At 48.9% G+C, this 19,116-nt stretch overlaps 1 protein-coding gene across 1 annotated transcript; it reads right to left on the bottom strand.

The window, feature by feature from the left end:
* Positions 1 to 3,144: 3,144 nt before the first annotated feature.
* LOC121018986 (SIGLEC family-like protein 1) lies at positions 3,145 to 17,941 on the bottom strand. The gene is made up of 6 exons (XM_040458137.1): positions 17,825 to 17,941; positions 11,184 to 11,469; positions 10,554 to 10,835; positions 10,305 to 10,407; positions 5,135 to 5,273; positions 3,145 to 4,268 (listed from the first exon to the last, which is right to left on the bottom strand). Exons 2-6 carry the CDS (start codon positions 11,203 to 11,205, stop codon positions 3,999 to 4,001), a joined length of 816 nt encoding a protein of 271 aa, XP_040314071.1. The 5' UTR covers positions 11,206 to 11,469; positions 17,825 to 17,941; the 3' UTR covers positions 3,145 to 3,998.
* Between the last annotated feature and the right edge of the window lie 1,175 nt (positions 17,942 to 19,116).

The following is a 19,116-nucleotide window of genomic DNA, read 5'->3' as shown; positions in this document are numbered from 1 at the left end:
CGGCAGAGAGAGAGGGAGAGAAAGGATCCCAAGTAGGCTCCACGCTGTCAGCACAGAGCCCGATGTGGGGCTCGAACCCATGGATCATGAGATTATGACCTGAGCTGAAATCAAGAGTGGGATGCTTAACCCACACTGAGCCACCCAGGCACCCCCCCCCCCCTCCTGGAGAATTCTTGCATTGGCTTTTTCCTCTCTGCAGACACACCAGGCACTCAGCCCCCAGGCCTTTGCTCACCTCTGTTCTCTGCCCGGATTCTCTTCTTCCAAGATCTTCACCTCCTCTGAGAGGCCTTCCACGGCCACCCTTGGCCAAGCAGGGACACCCACTGTTTTCCCTACCTCCCCTTACCTGTCATGCATCCTGCTTACTTATTCTAGTCTGCTTACCTTGCCCAGGCTTTCTCCCTTACCAGGCTCTAAGCTCCCCAAGGGAGCCCCCAAGGGACCATCTCTGTCTCATTCAGCACCACGTCCCCAGTCCCTTACACATAGCAGGCTCTCAATACACTTTTCGAAAGTTTTAAAATTTATTTTGAGAAAGAGCCTGAGCGGGGGAGGGGCAGAGAGAGAGAGGGAGACGGAGGATCCCAAGCAGGCTCTGTGCTGACAGCAGAGAGCCTGATGTGGGGCTCGAACTCACGAACCATGTGATCATGACCTGAGCCGAAATCGAAAGTTGGATGCTTAACTGACTGAGCCACCCAGGAGCTCCTCTATACATTTTTTAAAAGAATAAATAACCCCTGGGGCTCCTGAGTGGCTCAGTTGGCTAAGTATCCAACTCTTGGTTTCAGCTCAGGTCATGATCTCTCAGTTTATGGGTTCGAGCCCTGCATTGGGCTCTGTGCTGACAGTGTAGAGCCTGCTTGGGATTCTCTCTTTCTCAAAGGAAAAAAAAAAAAAAAAAAAAAGAATAACTCCTTACCCTCTTCACCAGCTTCCTCCCCACGAAAGGTCAGGTACGATCACCCACTCTGTAACTGCCACTGTCATGTCCCTGGAAATGTGCTGGGTGTTATTAATATCAGTTGAAGATACTCACTGCCCCAGGCAGGGCGGGTAGGGGGTGTCCGAGCACTGGCTCCCATGTCTCTATCTGTGCTCATCAGGCAGGCTCCTTAACCTCTCTGAGTCTTGTTGTCCCTCCCCACAGCATGGAAATAATAATAGCATCCACCTCCCAGCACTGGGGTGGGGATCAAACGGTGGGGTCAGTTTTACGCGTGAACTTGGCTAGGGCCAGAGGTCCCCATCAGTCAAACCTCCACCTAGTGTTGCCCGAAAGGTATTTCATGGGTGTGACTGACATCTTTAATCAGTCGAGATAATTCTCAATAATCTGGGTGGGCTTGATTCAATCAGTTGAAAGGTCTTCAGAGCAGATTGGATTCCCAGGAGACGAAATTCGGCTGGGGGACAATAGCTTCACAAGCCGGAGAGCCTCCTGACGGCCTGCCCTCCGGATGTCAGGCGTGCCTAGCCAGCCCCACAGCCACATAAGCCAATTCCTTGCAATACATCTCTCTTTTTCTCAATGTTTGTTTATTTTTGAGAGACAGAGTGTGAGTGGGGGAGGGACAGAGAGAGAGAGGGAGACCCAGAATCCGAAGCAGGGTCCGGGCACAGAGCCCGATGTGGGGCTCGAACCCACCAACTGCGAGATCATGACCTGAGCCGAAGTCGGGCGCTTAACCAACGGAGCCACCCAGGCGCCCCACAATAAATCTCTTCATATGGACCGGCTACTGGTTGTTTCCCGGGCTGGACTCTGGTGGATACAAATGGGAGGATGTTGAGGGGCTTAGAACAGGACCTGGAGCAAAGAGCTCAAACCGACGAGAGCTGCCAGCCGGGGCCCTCAACGTCCCGCGGTGCCAGGTAGCCGGGAACACGTTCCCCCCTCACAGCGACGCAGGAGGTTATGGTCCCATTCCGCAGATGAAGCTGGGGATAGGGCAGCGCTGGGGTCCCGGCACAGGTAGCCCAGCCCCGGCGGCGCGCGGCGGCTGATCCCGAAGCTCCATGCTCTCTCCGCCCTGCTGCAGTGACCGCGGGGGATCCCTCCGCTGGAGAGGCAGGGACGGTGGCAGCCCTGTCCTCCATCCTCCAAGCGCAGCTCGGTGCGGGCACACCAGGGGTTAACTGAGCCTGGAACCGGGCTGGGGGAGGGCGTGTGAGATGGATGGGGAGCCAGGGACTCTGGAGAAAGAGGTCGGCCCTGCAGCCGCTCCTTGGCCGGGGATGCGTTTTCCAACCTCATCTTTGTGGAGCTGCTGCGGGCTCCCGCCCCCGCCACCCCCACCCTGCCACTCCCCCACGGGGACAGTCCGTTTTTCCTGTGTCTCGTGTGTCTGGGAGTCCTTAACCCGCTGGCCGCTGAAGTTGAACTTGCCATGTGTGCCCTCCAAGCATCAGTCCTTCTAGCTTCTCTGGAGAGCGGGCTGGGTGACTCCTCGGGCCCAGCCGGTGGCGTTTTGCCCGGCTCCTTTCTCCCTGTCGTCGCCCTCTTGCGGGAGCGCAAGGGCTCCTGCCTCCTAGCTTCCCTCCTGTGGCTCCCCTGCCCCCAGCACGTCTGCCCAGCGCGACGGCAATGCTCCGGCTCCCAGCTGGGGCCACACGCTCTCTTCCCAGGGCTGGCCCCTGTCCCTCCCCCTTCCAGAGGCTCCCCCTATGCAGCCCTGGCTGCGCAGCACCTGGACCTCACTCATCTGTGTCCCCAGCCCAGGGCCTGGCACATGGGGCCACTGCAGTCATTTGTGGCAGACGAGTGGACGAATTCCTGGAATGTCCTTCTCCACCCAAATAATTCTTCCTCATTCTTCCAGACCCAAGCCTCTTCCCAAGGTCTGGGGATTGTTTCCACTGGGCAAGGCGCTCGCATTCTGAATGACCGCACCTCCTTTGGGCAGGAGGTGTGTTTAGAGAAAAGGTGTCTCCTCCAGGTCTATGCTTCTGATCAGACTTGCAAGTGATAGGTCCACACAGGGCTTTACATGGATCTATAATGTCTTTTTTTTTTTTTAAGTTTACTTATTTTTGGAGAGAGAGAGTGTACGAGTGGGAAAGGACAGAGAGGGAGAGAGAGAATCCCAACACTGTCAGCACAGAGCCTGACGAACCATGAGATCATGACCTGAGCCAAAATCGAGTTGGATGCCTAAATGACTGAGCCACGCAGGCGCCCCAGGACCCATGGTGCTTTTTAAACACTGTTACTAATGTGTGTGAATCCAGAAATTTCACACTAGAATCTAGGTGTCTGGATTCTTCTGAAAATACAGAGATAGACAGAGGATGGATAGATGATAGATATAGATAGATAGATCGACACAGGTAGATGACAGGTACATTAAAACAAAAACCAGAAGACCCAGCAGTTCAGATCTCATTCCTGCCGGGAGGTAAGAGTTGGAGCTGAGTTCGCTGCTGCTGGCACCCCCTTCAGGTGGGGAGCCTGCTCTCAAGATGGACCAGGTCCCCACCAGGCCAACGGCACCCATTTTGTTACCTGCGGGGCCAATGTGGGCTTTTGATTTTGCAACCTGTGCACTAGAATCTTAGTGCAGGAGAAAATGGCCAGGGACAGGGAGAGCTGCTCCAGGGATCAAAGGTCCTGGGATGGAGGGGTCCTGAGCAGTGCACAGTGTTGCTGTGTGGCCTGAGGCACTCTGAGGCTCGGTTTCCCCGTTTGCAATGTCGGGGTGTGGAGGACGGGCTTCATGATCCCCAGTGTCCCTGCAGAGAGGCCTCTGGGGCTTCTTTAGTGTTTCGGGCGCTTCCCTCCCACAGCTCCCCGTTTCTCTCTGCAGAACGCCGAGGGCGGATTTGCTTGGCAGCGCCCGAGGCCTCAGGAGGGTGACCGGTCACTCTGGGTCACAGTGCCCGTGTGGCCTCTGCCACAGCATTAGCCCATTTCCGAGTGCTGCCTCCCCCCAGGCTCCTCTGTCCGTCCTCCGTGCTCCTGCACGTCCGCCTGCCGGCCCAGACCGTGTGGCTCAAGGGCAGGAAGCAGGTGTGTCCCTGGTGGGGGCTGACCAAGAGGCCCAGCACCCAGGAGTCTTTGGGGGGATGTCTGCCCAGGGAATGCGTGAGCTCCTAGCAGTGGTCTCCGGTCTTAGGGTCTCAGACAAAGTGGCTGCTCCTGCCCTGTAGGTCTGTGAGGTCTGGCTGGGCCGGTCGGTCTCCGCATCTTCGATCCATGCCTGTGTCTTGATCCGTCTGGGAGTCTGTCTGTCCATGGTCTGTCCTCTCTCGGGAGCCCTAGACTGTGAGAAAACCAGGTCCTGGTGTTCCCCTGCCCTGGCCAAGCCCTTCCCCTTTCTGGGTCCCCATCAACAGAGGATACAAATAGCTGAATTGTGCCCGCCCACTGCCAAATTCATATGTTGAAGCCCTAATCCCCAGCACCAGGCGACTGCATTTGGAGACGGGGCCTTTATAAAGAGATGATTAAGTTAACATGAGGCCATTAGGGTGGGCCCTAATCCATTATGACTGGTGGCCTCATACAAAGAGGAGACTAGGACACAGATGCACACAGGGAAGGCCACGTGAGGACGCAGGGAGAAGGTGGCCGTCTGTAAGTCAGGGAGAGAGGCCTCCAAAGGAGCCAGCCCTGCAGACGCTTTGATCTTGGCCTTCTGACCTCTGGCACTGTGAAGATAAACTTGTGTGGTTTAAGCTCCCCAGTCTGTGGTACTCTGTTAGGACAGCTCCGAGCAGACTGAGAAGGCCCCACTCTCTGGTACTGACTGTTCTCTCCCGGCAGGGCAGCAGCCACTTGTGGCCAAGGGTGCCTCCCCAGGTGGGGCAGGGGCTGGGCCTGGAGCCCCTCAGGGTCCTCACCATCCAGGGCACAGACTTGGCTTGAGGAACTAGACAGACACTCTGTTCAGGCCCAGCCCTGCCAATGGCCACGACTCGCAATGCGCAGGAGAGATTGCCGCCCTCTAGGCTCTGACCCTGGGGGGCTGGGTTCACAGGTCCGGGGACCCCTGAGAATCCTTGTTTCTAACCAGTGTCCCCCAGTGGTGCTGCTAGGCAGTGGGTGAGTTCCGGCAGCTTGTGGAGATCAGCTGGCGTCAGCTGTGCAGCAGCCTGGCTGGTGGCCCTGCCGAGCCCAGGGACTTACTTCCAATTGAGGCCCAGGGGTTTTGGCTTCAGACTCCACGGCTGTTTCTGGCTCCTCCGGCAGCTCTGGCTTCTGGATAACTGGGGTCTCTCTGGCCTTGGGAATGTGACTGTCCTCCCACCATTTAAGAATCTTCATTCTAGGGCAACAAGCCTTGTGGTTAATACTGTGCTTAGTCTCCCCCCACCCCCTCCCCGTTCCCTGGGCTGGGGGTCAGAAGACCAATTTTCCCTCCATTTGCTGGTTCTGTGACCAGCACTGCACTGCCCTCATCAAATGCAGATACAAATCCCTATTCTCTTGAGCTGGATCCTCTTCCTAGCCTCTTTCCTGGCCTCATGCCCCAGAGATGGCTTGCAACTCCCCTGCTCCTGGCCCTCCCATGGCTCCCCAGCACTCCCAGCACAAAGTCCCAGCCCTCCCGCTCAGTGGCCCTCCACAGCTGTGCCTCTCCTCAGCTTCTCTTCCAGCCCTCTAATGTCTCAATATGTATACGATTTTTTTTTTCCTAGACAAATCTTTTTTGCACCTTTCCTCTTAGTATTTTTGGCATATGTGTGCATATTAGTACACAGAGAGCTTCCTTCGTCTTTTTTACAGCTGCACAGTGCTCTGTTGTTAAGACGTACCATTGATTACACGACTGGTCCCTTCCTTTCTTGCCCTGGCAATGGCAACCACCCTGCTCACTGGTTCCCCTGCTGTGCCCAGTCTGGCTCTTCCCAAGGAGTGGGCATGCACGTGAGATTTTGTTTGTATTCAGGTATGGTGAAGCCAACAAATTGAGGGATGACTGCCATTGAAGACACTTTGTTATTCAAAGTTTCTGAGAGGGGGCACCCTGTGCCACACAAGGCCACACGGGGAAGCACTGGGGTCAGTCAGGAAGGGGAAGGAGTGAGGGGGAAGCATGTGTAGGAGCTTTAATTATGGTTTCCATGGGACTGGAACAGCACAGTACACAGATTTAGGACTGGCCCACCAAAGTACTTTATCCACCTGGACAGGTCATTAGTTGAGGATGGGCCTGTGACTCAAGCAGGGACAATCAGAGTCTTCTCTGGGATTGATGTATCACCAAGAAGAAGACAAGTTCTATTTCAGCTAGAGTTGCTGAGATCAGAGAATATAATCATGGGGCTGCTTTGGCCATCTTGCCACAAGGTGGAAGGAAAGAGCCTCCAGAGGTCAAGTGAACACAGAAGGAAGCAGAACAAAGACACGGAGACAGCAGACTCTTAATAACGTCATGTGTGGGGTGCCTGGGTGGCTCAGCTGGTTAAGCATCTAACTCTTGATTTTGGCTCAGGTCATGATCTCATGGTTTGTGAGACTGAGCCCCACATCAGGCTCTATGCTGACAGTGCGGAGCCTGCTTGGGATTCTCTCTCTCCCTCCTGTCTCTCTGCTCCTCCCCCGCTTGCTCTCTGTCTCAAAATAAATAAATAAATAAACATAAAAAAATTAGAAGAAAAAAAGGTAACTGAGGTAAAATGAGATCATATGGATGGGCCCTAATTGATAGGGCTGTATTTGGATAGGGGCTTCAATGAGGTGTAAGTTAAATTGAGGCACCCAATTTCAATTATGAGGCCCTCATAATCCAATATGACTGGTGTCCTTGTAAGAGGGACAGACAGGGGTGTGCTTGCACACAGGGATGACCAGGTGAAGAGGCAAGAGGGTGGCCATCTGCAAGCCAAGGAGAAGAGTCTCAGGAGAAACCAATCCTGCTGGCACTTTGATCTTGGACTTTCAGCCTCCAGAACCATGAGAAAATGAATCTCTGCTGTTGAAGTCTTCGACTTAACAGATGGTCAATATGTTCCTGCAGCAGATTACAGATGGCTGCAAGTTTCTGGCACTCTTCCCATGGAGAAATGGGGTCTCAAGTTTTCTCTTCCCCTTGAATCTTGGCTAGGTTATGACTTGCTCAAAGAGAATATGATGGAAGTGACACTCTGTTAATTCCAGGCATAGCCTTAAAGAGGGCTGGTGACTTCTGCCTTGGAAGAGACCATGATAAAAGAGGCCCTGATACTCCATGGAAAGTGAGAGGGGCCCAGATGAGCCCAGCCTTCTGGCTGTCCCCAGAAAAATGTCAGGCACATGAATGAAGGCATCTTGGACTTTCCAGCCCAGCCAGCCCAGCCGCTAGATAAATACCAAGTGACCTCTGTGGATACCACGGAAGCTGAAGAATCATTCAGGTGGGACCCCATTGTTTAAGGTCGCTAAGTTTAGGGGACTGTGATATAGCAACAAATAACTGTTCTTCGTTCCTTGAGCTTGCTGAATTCAGCTCCTGTCACTCACAACTGGAAGAGTCCTGACTAATGTGACTTATCTCCTTAAACCATTATCCCATATGCATCATCTGTCGAAACTCCCACCTATGACAGTTTAAACCATAATAACCCCATGCTCTGCCTAGTTCTGTTCTATTCAGCTTTCTTTTTTTTTTTTTTTTTAAATGTTTTTGTGTTTTTTATTTTATATTTGAGAGAGAGAGAGACAGACAGAACATGAACAGGGAAGGGACAGAGAGAGAAGGAGACTCAGACTCCAAAGCAGGCTCCAGGCTCCGAGCTGTCAGCACAGAGCCCGACGCGGGGCTCGAACCCACGAACTGTAAGGTCACGACCTGAGCCCAACTCGGACGCTCAACCGACTGAGCCACCCAGGCGCCCCTCAGCTTTCTTTTTAAGTTTATTTATTTTGAGAGAGAGTAGAAACGTGCACGTGAGCAGGGGAGGGGCAGAAAGTTGGGAGGGGGAAGAGAGAGAATCCCAAGCAAGCTCCACGCTGGCAGCACAGAGTCCAATGTGGGGCTCAGTCTCATGAACCATGAGATCATGACCTGAGCTGAAACCAAGAGTCAGACAACTGACTGAGCCACCCAGAATCCCTGTTCTGTTCAGCTTTCTTGGGCTCTTATCTAGTCTTGTGTTTCTGTTTTTTGATCTCACAGATGGAGGCTTCAGATCCAAGACGCCACACTCTATGCCTGTGAAGGCCCTCCTGGTTTCTCTTCCTTATCGCCCGCCCCACCGGGTACAACAGCTGTCCACTTGAGTGCCCTCTCCCTCCAGCTTCCACAGTCTCTTTGGTCTCCCATCCTGTCACCCTTCCATGGCACCCTGCCTGTAAAGACCCGAACCCAGATCAATGCTGCCATTCACCCCTTTTCTTCCAATGACAGCTGCTGGGAGGAAACATGACATAGCAATGATGCTTGGTGCTGCTAACAATGAGCAACCTGCAGTCACCACTGGGCCTCTGTTGCTGGTCACCAATTGTTTTCCTTGCTCTTGTGTGGATCCCACTCATTCTCTTCAGTGGCCATTCCAACCACCTCACCGTCATTACCATTCTTCCTGATCCCTTCCCCCCACCCCTGCCCCCACCCACGTCATTTTCAGCAGACAGCCTCACCATACTTCTTCGCTGTGAAAAAAAAAAAACACCCCATGTGTAGGAGGGCCTTACCCCCACCCCAACCAGAATCATAAACGCCACCTAAAGTGAACAAGAAAGATATAGAACATCTGCCATTGGATCCTGAGAATAATTTTGAGAGCAAGGATAACTGGCTGCCTCAGACAGTGCCATTTCAGTGGCTTGGTGCTGGAGAGCAGACAGCAAGGGATTGAAGAATGTAAGAGTGAGGAGAATCAGGCAGCGGGTATAAGCTATTCTCTCTCAAAAAAATTGGATGGTACATAGGAGGAGTTTGTGGGGCTGACGCAGGAGAGATTTGGGCATGTTTATATCTTTCAGAGAAAGAGCCAGTAAAGAAAGAATGATTGAAAATTTAAGAGACAGAAGGGATGATTAATGGAGTGTGGAGGAGATGGATTCCCAGGCAAAGGAGGTGAGGCTAACCTTGGACAGGAAGAGGGATGCCTCTTTCTCTGAAAAAGGCAAGGAGTAAATCACCAGTGCCGGTGGCAATAACTGTAGGGGTTGGGGAGTTGCTTTTTTTTCCTATGAAGTAGGTAAAACTTATTGCTGAGAGTGAGGGGGAGGAGATAAGAGAGTTGGGGAAAGAAAGAAAACATCTGTGATACTGACAGAGTTGTCTGTTGGGGAAAGCTCCCCAAGGGTGGGTGGGAAGATTTCTAGGCGGTATGGATGCTACCCTCCCCTACAAAGATGGAGATTCTGAAGCAGTGGGGTCCTCTTGGTATCTCCCTTGTATGGACCTCTAACCTAGCACTTGTTCACTTGTCTACGTCCCTGGAAAATACGGGACACAGGGCAAGAGGTAAAACAGAGAAAAAAAAAAGTCTGAGAAATATTAAATGAGAAGCCCACAGTGAAAGGAAAGGGTGGATGCAGTCATGGCTGAAAAACTTCCAGAATTGATAAAATACACCAGATCACAGATGAAAAAGGCCAGATGTACACAACAACAAACAAACAAACAAACAAAAAAAGATATCCACACTTAGTCACAATAGAGTAGAACCATTAGCACTGACAATATCTGAAAGCCCAGTTGCCTGGGCGGGGGGGGGGGGGGGGCCTTGAAAACGTACCCAGTCCAGGTGCCAGGGAAAGTTTCCTGGAGTGCATGATGGGAGGGCTGTGAGCTGAGCCCTAAATGATGACTAAATTTCAGCCAGGTGAGAGAAAGGGGCAGGGATGCGAGGTGACGTGCAGAGAAGGGCATCGAGTAGAGGTCACAGTACAACTAGAGAAGATGTAAACATGATCAGTAAACCTGATTTAAAGGCTATATATCAATGGAACACTTCCTTCAACAAATATAGAATATACATTTCTTAAGCCTATGTGGAATATTTATAAAAACTACACAAAAATTGTGCCACAAAGAAAATAAAGAATTGAAATCATGCATAGTATATTCTTTCCACTTACTGGATTTAAGGTAGAAATAAAGAAAAGAGAATTATTAGAGAATGCTGTTGTGCCTGAGGAAAAAACCCATGGGTCAAAAAATCGTAATGGAAATTAGAAATATTTTAACCAAGTGATACTAAAATACTTTATATTAAAATTTGTGAGATGCAGCTATAGTTGTGCTTAGAGGGAAATTTATAACCTTAAGGCAAATACTGGAGAAGAATGGAAGGGAATAAGGGACATAAATAAATGTAGTAGGTGTTGGAAAAGGCTTGATGATGAATTTCAACCTGATACTCACGCAAGGAGGATAAGGAAGAAGAAGAACAGTGCCGATGCAGTGGATCCATACACAATGCCCTGGATCAGCCCCTTCATGAACACACTGTAAACTGAACGTTTATCTGGAATCAGAGGGAAGTGAGAGTGTTTTTTCTTCTAAGGCTGTGAAGTCTGAGCTACTCCTCTTCCCTCTGGCCCTGTGCCTATCCTCATCTTGGTGTCCAGGTGCTGTCATTCTAGCTCAGTCAGTAGTCCCCTGTGTACTTACCTGGTAGGAGGAAGATGCTTGAAGTATGGGTTCCATACTGGTTCTTCCCCTCACAGCGGAGACTCATGACTATTTCTGGCTCCCCTATGAGGCTGATGGTGCTGTTGGTCCAGGGGCCAATTATGGTGGAAGTCACCTGGAAGATGTTGTCTGTGCTGTTCACATCCACAGGAACACCTTCCATCAACCACTGCACAGAGGGTGTAGGGATCCCATGGAAGGAACAGTTGCACTGTAGAGTCTTCTCCAAGGAGCAAGATGAATAGAGCAGCCTAGTGGGTGCTACGGGTAGGGAAGGTCAGCAATCAGCAAGGTATCCTGACTTCCCTTTTCTACGTCCTTCAGGACCCAACCTTTTCCTTATTCATGATTCTCAAGGAGCTTTGGAAAGAGTTTCTGGAAGCCCAGAGGAGTAGGACTTCACAGACCAGTTACCCTACATCCTCTTTCCTCGTCTATCTCTGACTCTGGCTCAGCTCTTACCTCTGGCCTTCCAGCCATAGAAGCCCTGAGAAGATGTGACAGCTTCCCAGACTCCTCCCACCCAGCCCCACCGCAGGACTCAGGAATTTCTCTTGAGCCCACCAGTTCTCTGAGACTCTGCGTCTTCCTTTGCCCACCAGCACTTACAGACCGCCTGGAACATGACCATGCTACTTCTGGTCAACTTAGCTAGGGAGAAGTTCAAATAACATCTGAGAGTGGTGCCATAATCCTGAGGCTTTGGGGTGAAGTGCGGCACCAGGAGGAGGAGTTGCTGGAGCTGTCTGTGTTGGAGGACAGAGTGGGCCAATTCCAGGAAAGGAAAAGGGCTTTGGTTTCTCTGCACAGGTGCCTTTGATGGTACAGGTCAAGGTCACAGGATCTCCAGCCACAAGAATCTCTAGGTCGTGGAGCTCTGCTTTCTGGGTCTGGTCTGAAGGGAAAGACAGACTGGGACCGAAACAAGGGATCCTCATGGACATTTAACTGATGCACAGTATTTCCAAGTTACAAAGTGGTTTCTCACCCATTAGCTTACTTGGTACTCCTCCCCTCCACCCCAATAACCTCATGGAACCCGGGATTGTTGGATTTTCACAAGTATATTTCCCTTCTCTGCACTTTGTAGGTGAGCAAATGGAGGAGACTTGCTGAAGGAGGAAGAGCTTGAACCTGGACACTGCACTCTGAAGACTGAGGGTGAGTGCATTTTCTGAGGATCTACATTGCCTATGATTCCTTACCTGTCCCCCCATCCAGACCTCCTAGGGCCAGCTCCTATGCTGTCTTCCTTCCCAATCCAACTCTCCCCTCAAGCTCTGCCCCTTCCCAGCAGATCTGTGATCATTTCCCGCCTCCACCTCTTATCTGCTGGATGTTGTTAGCTAAGTCACTTCCTTTCTCTTTGCCATTTCTACTTGGAAACATAAGTTACCAATTATACCTATGTCATTGTATTATTGTTGTAAAAATGAAATACCTAAGGTTTAAAAAGCCCAGTGCCCTGTGAGGTAAAAACCACACAATTACCAATATGTCTTCTTGGAGTTCTTCCTTTACAAACCACCCACTGCATGAGACTGAATATCACCTGATATGGAGAGTTCAATATCCTCCCACAGGAAGAACTCTTGTGTTCTATATCCGTACAGAATAAGTGTGTCATGATGTCCCTTTTAAGTACATTATGGATCAGCAGGGTACACGCTTGTGCTTCAAGATTCCAAATAGTGTGGAATGTGCCTTTGGTGTTATCATCTGTGGTAGCACTGAGTTGATTTATAGCTATGGGGGACACGATATTTTTATTTTTATTTTTATTTTTTAAATTTTTTTTCAACGTTTTTATTTATTTTTGGGACAGAGAGAGACAGAGCATGAACAGGGGAGGGGCAGAGAGAGAGGGAGACACAGAATCGGAAACAGGCTCCAGGCTCTGAGCCATCAGCCCAGAGCCCGACGCGGGGCTCGATCTCACGGACCGCGAGATCGTGACCTGGCTGAAGTCGGACGCTTAACCGACTGCGCCACCCAGGCGCCCCCATGATATTTTTATTAAGCCAGTAGGCCACAGGCACAGAATTGCTTGGGGATTCCTTGGGAAGTTCAAATATTCAAAAGATTATACTTCTTCCACTGGTACCTTCTTGACTTCCACCAAAACACAGAATGTAACCCCGTAGGAGAGAGATTCAAGTTGAAAAACTGACGCTAGTGCCCTCCAATATCCTACGTGTACATTAAAGGATTAACCTTACCCTAGAAAGGTTTGGCCCTTGCCCAGCTCCAGGGAGGTAACCTCTAAGCCCTTGGGATGTCTTACCTGATAAGAGTGTCTATTTACTTAGGGGAATGGACCATGCCAGGTAGTCTACGTGAACAGTGTGATTTTTGGTGGGGACCTTGGGTCACATGTGGTATCAGCTTGACCTCTGAAGTAGCTGGAGACTAAGGTCACCCATGCCTGTGGGACCAGGCTCCCAATAAAAACCCTGGACACTAAAGCTCGGTGAGTTTCTCTGCTTGGCAATACAATGCATATCGCCAAGCATTACTGCCAAGAGAAGTAAATACTGTATGCACAACTCTACTGGGAAAAGACAACTGAAAGCTCATTCTTGGTCTCTCCTAGATACTGCCCTGCATGCCTTTTCCCTTGCTGATTTCAATCTCCATTTGTTTGCTATAATAAGCCGTAACTAAATATAACAGTTTTTGCTGAGTTCTGGGAATCTTTCTTGTGAATCATTGAACCTGAGGGTGGTCTTGTGGACCCCTAACTGCACCACCCCAATTTAGTCTTCTGGGTTTTTTGTTGTTCTTATTGTTGGTAGTAATTGTATCTTGTGAAGTTGGCCATGTAGCCCCACTTCTGAATCTTGGTTTCTCAATCAGAAAAACAGGCACAACATTACCAGTGCTGCAATGTTGTGAGAATGAGATACATTAACCAGATGCACATGGTGCCTTATAATAATTGTAGATTGGAACTTAGCTGTTGGCTCTTAGGTGAACAATTGTTCTCTTCCCTTCTTCATTTACCAGATGACAGCTCTCTCTTGTACAAAATGGATGGGTGGTGAACTTCATGGTTCTTGAGGCCACTTCTAGCAATGCCATCTTAAAATTACGGTAGTAATACTGACTTGCGTAAGTGTTTACAGATTTCTCAATACCTTCATAGAAATCAGCTTAAGCCATCCTCATGATGATTTTATTATAGTCCCTTAGACACATTGGGTAACTGGGGCTCAGAGAGGTTAAAGGCATTGGTCCAGGTTACAGAGAAAGGAGTAACAGCATCAAGCCTGGGACTGGCTTTTCACATGTTATTCACCATGCTATTTCTCTGCTCTAAGATGTGACTTAATGACACCCACCACACAGATGATGGTGTTGAGAGAGAAGATGTGTATACATTTATTATCACTAAAGTTCTAGAGTGGTGTGGCACTAAAATGGCACTAGGAGTCAGAACACCTGGGTACTCCAACAGAGAAATTTCTAGGCAAGTTGCTGAATCTCCCAGAGCCTGCTTCCTCATCTGTGAAATGAGGACAATAATTCCTCATGGAGTTATTGGGTAGATGAAATGGGACCCACAGTGGGTCACAGAATATGCACATGGAAGAGGTCTATTATTTATTATTTATAAAGTACTTAATTCTCTATGTCTAACCTCTTCACCTTACTTCAGCCCTGCCTGTCTTCCACCCCCCACCCATACCCACCTCACCCCTACCCTTTCTTGGCTTCCTCAGACACTTCCCACCCTACCTCTCATTCCACTTACTGAACCATGACAGTGGCAATGTCATCAGCACTAACGGTCTCAGGGAAAAGAGAGGGCCAGGTCCTAGCCTGCTGCTAACTCTGGCCTCAGATCTGTATGTTGTGGAGGGCAAGATTTGGAATGGATGAGGAGAGAGTCAGCAGGAAGTGGCATGAGGTGGAGGTAGAGGTAAATTCATAGCCCACTAGGGGTTTTTGTCTCTTCAATCACTCTTAGGTTCCATTTGCCTAGAGAATCAGGAGTCTCATGGAAACAGAGGCTGAGGAGCTTCAAGGATAGAGCAGTGTCTCCATGAGTCTCTCTAGAGTCCAAATACCATGTGTTTCTTCTTTCCCCTCCAGCTGTCACCTCTGAGTCCTCCCCCTTTGAAGGACCTCAAATGCCAGGCTGAGAAGCTTGGCCTCTCTCCCAAGTTGATTAGGAAATCATGGGAACCACAGAAAGTTTTTGAACCATGGGGGAACAGGTTTGAACCATGGGGTGTCACAAAGATCACTATGGATCTGCATCAAGGAGAAAGAAATAGTTTAACAGAAAGATAATGCATCCTGAGCTGGAACCGTGGCTATGGAGGTGGAGAGGACGGGATATATTTAAGAGGTATTTGAACAATGGGGCACTGGGGTGGCTTAGTTGGTTAAGCATTCTGATTTCAGCTGAGGTCATGATCTCATTGTTCGTGAGATGGAGCCCCACATTGGGCTCTACGCTAATAGCACAGAGCCTGCTTGGGATTCTCTTTCTCTTCCTCTCTCTCTGCCTCCACCCGACTCTCTTTCTCTCTCTCAAAACAAATAATAAATAAACTAAAAAAAAAAAAAGGTATTTGAGCAATAAAAGACATTTCTATGGCTGACAGGATAAATTCCAAACCCCTGTGCCTTGCATTTGAGGCTGTCCATGATTTTGCCCCACACTTGGCCTATCTCCACTGCTCCCTTCCCTACGCTCTGCCACTCTTTGCCTGACAAAGAGAAAAGTATCTTTCCACATATGGTCCATACATTCCTGTCTCTGTATATTTACTCAGGCCACTCCCCTTTTCATGGCATCCTTCTGCAACTCTCCCTTCTGCCCACATTCAAATCCTGTCTCTCAGAATTTCTAAGCCCAGGTCAAATTTAACTTCCTTCAAGTAGCCTTCTAGGATCTCCAGAACCACAAAGAAGTCTCCCTTCCCAGACTCTCTTAAGCACCCCTATATGTCCATCTCTTTTACGGCAACGTCTCAGACAAACTCTGAGAACTGTCCTCCCTGATAACCACTCTCCTGTGTATCCCTTTATTTCAAATTTGTTCAGGTGATTAATTCCCCAGTTAAAAAAAACCCAACAACTATATTTCTGCCTTCTGTACATCCAGAGGTGGCTCTATGGCAAAGCTGTGGCCAGTGGGCCAAGTACAAGAAAAAGGCTATTAAAATATCGACAGCAAATAAAAGCCTATCCAGCCTTTACCACATTTTCTTTACCGTCACAATTGAGCTCTGAAGAACTGTTTTCTGCATATAATCCTAGCTAATGGAATTCCAGAGCCTGGCTTTAAAAAAATAAGTTTTCATAATAAAGGAAACAAGTCTCAGAAAGAATTGAAAAAGATGTTCACTTCCCCTGCAGCTATAAATCAAAAGGTATTGTTCTGTGTTATAAAAGGGCTCAAGGAATCTGATTTGATATTGTACAAAACCGAGAATGTTTATAAGAATATAATTTATGTTCTCCTTTGCAATATACAGTTTTGTATGAATATTCATGACTGCTACTGACTTGTTCTGTTCTCTGCTGATACAAATCCGCCCTTGGAAGAACAATTTAAACAAAGTGGTCTTATGAGACTCTAAAGACATTAGAAATTATTCCATGTCTTATGAAAATGATATCCAAATAAAATGGAATTCTGACCAGTTGTCTTACTTGATAATTTCTTGCTCTGGTACCAATAACATTATAACTGACAACTCTGTTTTCTTAAATTGTATACCTATCTGTTAGGATTGTACTCTTCTCCCAAATGTACGATGCAAAATAAAAACCTTGGACTCTGCTAGATTTATTATTAAGCAAATACTTTGAGAGACTTGTTTTCTTAAAATATCAACCATGCTGAAGACTTTGGGGAGTTCTGCTTTTCTGATACTAACACCACTTTCTGCTTGTTGCTTTCTTCTCCTTCCCCTTCCCCTCTTGCTCCTCCTCCTCCTCCTTCTCTTTCCCTGGAATATGGATGTGATGCTGGAGGTGGAGCAGCCATCTGGCAACCATGAGATAGCCATAAGGATCAAAACCACAGACTGAGGATGTTGTTGACAACAGCATGAGGGTTCTGGTTCCCTGCCAGCCTGATGGAGCCGCTACATTCACCACACATGCTTCCTCTTCATTTGGTTGTTTGTCTAGTTGGGAAGTTGATGAAATATCCTACCAGGGGAACTATCCAAGAGTGAGATCCTTGAGAGAAAGCCCTACATCAAACAGATCTTTGTGTCCTCCACAGAGCTTAGAAAGGTTCTTGTCTGCTAAATATTCACTGAAGAAAAATGTACAAGCACAAATCGTAATGATTTTCCAACTATTTGTTTCTAGTTTAATTCCACTGTGGTTAGAAAACATACTTTATACGACTTCAATTCATTTACATTTGTTGAGGCTTGTTTTATAGCTCAGAACATAGTCTAAGTGTTCCATGAGCCCTTGACTAGAATATGTATTCTATTATTATTGGATGGAATATTCTATAAATGTCACTTAAGTCAATTTGGTTGATGGTATCTATATCCTTACTAATTTTTTCATCTGCTTGCTCAGTTACTGAAAGGGGAGATTTGCATTGTCTAGTTCTTTCTTCGGTTAGATTGTTTTGTTTTTTTTTGTTTTTTTAGTTTTTGAAATTAAAAATTCTAGTTATAAATTATTTCTCAGAATCTAATTGAATATAGTGATTTATTTACAACCTCAGGTCGAAGACTGAGGAGAGCTCTGTGGTGGTTCCACACTGGGCTTTGCAGGTTACTCGCTGGAAGTTTTAGGCAAGTGCTGTTCCCTTTCTGGTTTCCCTCCCATTTCTCCCATCTATAAAATGAGAAGGTGTTATAGCCCAGTGTGTAATGGTCCTTCTGACTTTAAAATTCCGATCTCTCCCAATTTCTCATTCCCTTCTCCAGGGCCTGGTGCAGCCACGGGTTGTCTCCACAGGAAACCTCTTTCCCCTCCCGCTAAATGATCATTTCCTTTTCCAGACTTACCCCTTGTCTTGGGTTCCCACAGCGCCAACCAGGGCCCGCCTCAGCAGGTCTCTGCTAGGCTACTTTCCAGACAACTGAACATCCTCCTCGAGTTTGGCCGAGTGCATCACGTGATCGATTGGCCGACTCACTATCTACGGGAACTTCCTGTTCCCATAAGGGACGAACTGATTGGCTGATTTAAAGCCTCCCGACCCGCCGGATCCACCCACTGATGCGTGGAATAAGCATGTGTACAACTACTGGATGACTCACCGTGAAGGGACGAAGGGAGAGGAAGGCTAACGCATCAGGCTGACTCATAACAAGTTCAGTAGGCGGCCTGGGAATCCCCAGCCTCACCAACGTCCGACCGGCCAGAGGTCACGTGGGGAAGCCGCCCCGCGAAGTCCCGCCCCTCAGGCATGCCGTTAGCACACGTGAATCCGTCTGGAGCCAATCAGGGCCTAATGATGCACGCGGGGGCTGCTGGGACAGGGAGGGTCAGTGCCGTAGAACCCTTGAGTCTCCCGCGCCTGAGGCCGTCTGGAGCAAGCGGCAGTTCGTTAATCTTGAGCAGAAGGTTCTAAAACCCTACCAGCCCTGTGAACTGCAGGCCTAATCAGCCTTTAAGAGACACTCCTTCCTCAAGCCAGTACTGTGGGCAAGCAGGTGATGGGCGGTGAATTGAAAGCCATCGACCAAGGAACAAAATGCCATGTGCTCGACCCTCAGGGACGATGAGAAGGCATCTTGTGCCCCATTTCCCTTCCCGCAAGCAAGATCCCTATCACGGACAAAGCGAGACACGTGAGGAAGACCCAGCTCTTCATTCTCTTGTCCAAACCCATCCCGGACCTGTTCCCAACCCAGTTCCCATCCTCTCTCCCATTTCTCGTCTAGATGGCATTCTCCGCTGCTTAGGACCACACGTTCCGAAGTTACAGAGCACATGAGGAAATAACCCTCTGTGAGTGAGGATAGAACTTAAAACTTCTCACCAGAGCCTTTGAGGCCCTGAAAGATCTGGCACGTCCGGAGCTCACCCTTCCACCTGAGCTCCGGGGCATAGACCTGGGCTCTTAGACTCACTGAACTTCTCCCATCACAGACCCTAGAATCTGCTGTCCCTCCGAGTAGCCCCTGATAATCCTTTTTGGTCTCTCAGCCCAAATGTCACTTTCTCAGAGAGGCCTTCTCTGATTCTCTAATCCAAACTGGGTTCTTCCCCTTGTCCCTCATACTTTCTCATAGTATTATATCCTTTTTCTTCCTAGCACTTGTCAACATTGTAAGCTGCAGTTTTGTGTTTATTTCATTGTTGTTTGTGTACCTGTGTGGACCACGAGCTCCACGGAGGCAGGGCCAGTGTCTGTCTGGTTCACTCCACTACCCGGCACAAGGTGGATGCTTATATTTTTGTGGAATGTGTGAACTGCATGCCAAAGGAGTGACTGTGCATGGGGGCCTATATAAACATCTGCTCTTGAGTACGGGATGACCATCACATTGGTGCTGGATGGAGAACCATTGGATTTATGCACAAATAATGCTTCAGGGAAGAGATG

This window comes from Herpailurus yagouaroundi, unplaced genomic scaffold (assembly GCF_014898765.1).
Source record: "Herpailurus yagouaroundi ecotype Mexico unplaced genomic scaffold, PumYag 220, whole genome shotgun sequence".
NCBI lineage: Eukaryota > Metazoa > Chordata > Mammalia > Carnivora > Felidae > Herpailurus > Herpailurus yagouaroundi.
The sequence above is the reverse complement of the archived record's forward strand: the minus strand, read 5'-3'. Positions and strand labels throughout refer to the sequence as shown.